General features: G+C 47.3%; 1 protein-coding gene across 1 annotated transcript in view; it reads right to left on the bottom strand.

Moving 5' to 3' along the window:
- smg8 (SMG8 nonsense mediated mRNA decay factor) overlaps positions 1-3,039 on the bottom strand; it is a 7,618-nt gene that overhangs the window by 484 nt on the left and 4,095 nt on the right. The window contains exons 4-5 of the mRNA XM_032534675.1: positions 1,972-2,856; positions 1-480 (exon numbers count right to left, since the gene is read on the bottom strand). The exon at positions 1-480 is cut by the window's left edge and continues 484 nt beyond it. Coding sequence (XP_032390566.1) covers positions 268-480; positions 1,972-2,856 — 1,098 coding nt within the window. The 3' untranslated portion in view covers positions 1-267. The remainder of the gene's footprint in view (positions 481-1,971; positions 2,857-3,039) is intronic.

Consider the following 3,039-nt stretch of genomic DNA (forward strand, 5'->3'; position numbering starts at 1 on the left):
TGGATGGCACTGCAGAATGTGTTTGTCTTCTGGGAGCATGAAAGTAAATTTGTTTAAATGATGCTCTTAACAAAACTTTTAGAGATCATCAAAATCAATGGGATTTAATGTGTAGGTATTGTGAATATCAAGAGCTCTTTTAAAGGAAATCCAACCAGATTTTGACCGGATGAGGTCTGGGGGTCACAGACTAAACAAAAACATTCTCAGCCTACATCGGGAAGTCTGAATAAATAATAAAGCCTTCACACTGTGAAAGGTTTAAGTTTACTGTGGTGGAGGGTTAGCAGTCGTGGCCTTCAGGATGCCTCGTAGCACCTTGTAGTTGTTGAGTGGTTGGTTCTCTTTTGGGGGGTAACAGGGGCCCCGATCTGTTGCGTAGGAATAAGGGAACCGCAGAACCCAAAGGCCATCAGGTGGCAACACTATATCGGTCTTCTCTGGGTGGAAAACTGGGCAGGGAGGAGGACCGGGCATCACCTGAAAACACAGCAGACAAAAAGCACGTCCATTCATATATGTCTATTTTACTCAAATGTAATTACATATTTTGCTACCAGACATCTTAAAACTTGAGCCCTCTTCATTTAGGGTCTTTATCCGTTTACATTTTGTCAAATTGACACCAATGAAAGTATGCCAAATAAGCTATTCACAGTTCCTCTTTGTAATGTACCCATGGTTATACAGAAAACTATCACGGGATTACTTTATTTACTGAAGAAAAAATTGAAATGTGATGATTCTTAGGCAAGTTCTGGATTTTTACGAGCGTCTATTTTCCATGATTTTTATGCGAATTTACAAATGTTTATCATCAGATGTTTATAATATCTGTGAGTTCAGATTTGACTGAGTTATAAGTCGAAGAAGATGCAACGTAAGAACCACCATTAACTTTCACATCAGTTTCCTCTGCTGCAGCTCCAACTCCCGACCGTGTTGGCAAGTGGGTCAAGACAGCAGCTCAAACTCAAGAAGCAACTTCTGTGCCTGAAAAGTGAAGCCACCGCGGAAGTGTCTTAAACCTGCATTTGATCTAATTTCCAGCAGGGGGGGGCAACTCCACTGGCTCCAAAAAGAAGTCTGTTTCTAGAGAAGTCTATGAGAAAATAGTCTTGCTTTCCAGACCCTTCTCCAAAGCGCACTGAGGGAGGGTCTGGCACTAAGCTCCGCACAGAGCCGCTGCATAATACTCGTGCGAGAGAAAACTCGGCAGAAACCCTGCAGAGATCTTTTTTTTTTTTTTTTAAGATTATTTTTGGGTCTTTTCCTCTTCTAATTTTTGACAGGACAGTTAAGGGAGAAAGGGGGAAGACATGCAGGAAATTGTCACAGGTCGCATTCAAACCCTGGACCTCTGCATCGAGGCATAAACCTCAAAGCAAATGTGCTCCTGCTCTGCCACTGAGCCAACCTGGCCACGTCCCTGCAGAGATCTGAGGACCAGTTAACTATAGTCCTCGGTAATCCACCAAATTTAATATTCCAACACAACGAAGGCAGAAAGAAATGGAAAACACATGCATCCGGCGGAATTTCCTACGACACCGGCGCAATCCCGGAAGTGGACTGTAAAGGATATAGACTAATGACAAAATTACCCTACCTCTGCTTTAATTTATTACCTCAGTAAACATTTTCATAATGAGTTTACGGTCTCAAATGCTACTTTCAAGTCTTCTTCAATATAGCATGATGTTCATTTTTTATAAATTATGGTCCCATTTATCTTAAAATAGATAACAAAGTAGGTGATGCTTTAGGTCGTGGGTACACGCCGGCCTGTCAATCAGGACTAAGGCTTAGCAATCCTAACCATGTCACTGTGGACAATGAAACTGACGGTATCGATGGTATCCACTGGCTGCCTATTCATTTAGTGTCTTCATTTTTAAAGGTTGAATACTGTAGCAGCTTAATTGACAAAGAAGTCATAGAAGTGAAGTGGAGTCCCATTCGACGGTTTACCTGTGGGTTGAGGGTAACCTCCAGTGGGGCGTCCGGCACCACAATAAAAAGGCGAGCCAGCTGGGCGAAGTGAGGCTTCAGGCCGCGGCCCTGTGAAGGGGACTGGATGTTCAGCGGCATGTCGGTGTTTAGCACCCTGGTGGCGGGTTCTTTGGCGCCCCCTGGCCCCAGCACCTTCACTATCTTATCCGGCCCGCAGCTGATGAAGCGTCTTCCTCTACTGTCTTCATACTCGAACCCCACGAAGATCCGAGCCATGTCATCCCTCCTGCGACCCCTACCCAGCCCTCCGGTGCTCCCTCGCTTACCCACCAGGGTCTTGTTTGGGGCTGGCCACGAGGAGGTGCCTCCATCCAAAGGCTCCGTCAGTCCGGTGTCCTCCTCGGACCGAGAGCGGATCACCAAGTCCCACGGCAAGAGGAAGGAGGAGCCGGGTAGGAAGCCTGGCTGTTCCAGACCGGTGTGGCAGTTGTAGGACTTGGCTGGGCCCAGTTTGACCAGCGACCAGCTGGAGAACTTGGGTAGCAGGCCCTTGGGGCAGCCGGAGTGCATCATACCCGGGAGGTACTCCACAGTGGAGGGCTGGCGGTCAACAAGGCTTGGCCTCTTTTGCTGGACTTGGGTTTCGGTGCCATCTCCGTCCGCGTAGGGCCCCAGGCTGTCTGTGGACTGGCCTAGACTGAGAGCCAGGCTGAGGCTGGGGTCTCCAGGTGTGTGGCTCTGAGCAGTGCTTGGCTCCTTCAGCCTCTCTGCCTCACCCGACCCTGAGGCCTCACTTGGGAGTCGCTGGGCTTGGTTGCAGGCCGGAGCTGGGTCAGGAGTGCTAGGCTGGAACACCGGAAACTCAATCCTCTCCAGCTTCCCGCAGCATTTCTCCTCCAGTATCTATTTAGAAAGAAAACCATGTGAAGACGTGGAGAAACTGATATTTGTTTGGGCAATGTTCCGCTATATGTGTCTCAGATTTTATTTAAAGAGGCTATAAACAATATGTATGTGAATGCTGATTCAGCAGCACATTCACATTTACTCATTGTTTGATTTCATTTAAAGTAAAGATGGGCTTTG

This window comes from Etheostoma spectabile, chromosome 13 (assembly GCF_008692095.1).
Source record: "Etheostoma spectabile isolate EspeVRDwgs_2016 chromosome 13, UIUC_Espe_1.0, whole genome shotgun sequence".
Classification (NCBI taxonomy): domain Eukaryota; kingdom Metazoa; phylum Chordata; class Actinopteri; order Perciformes; family Percidae; genus Etheostoma; species Etheostoma spectabile.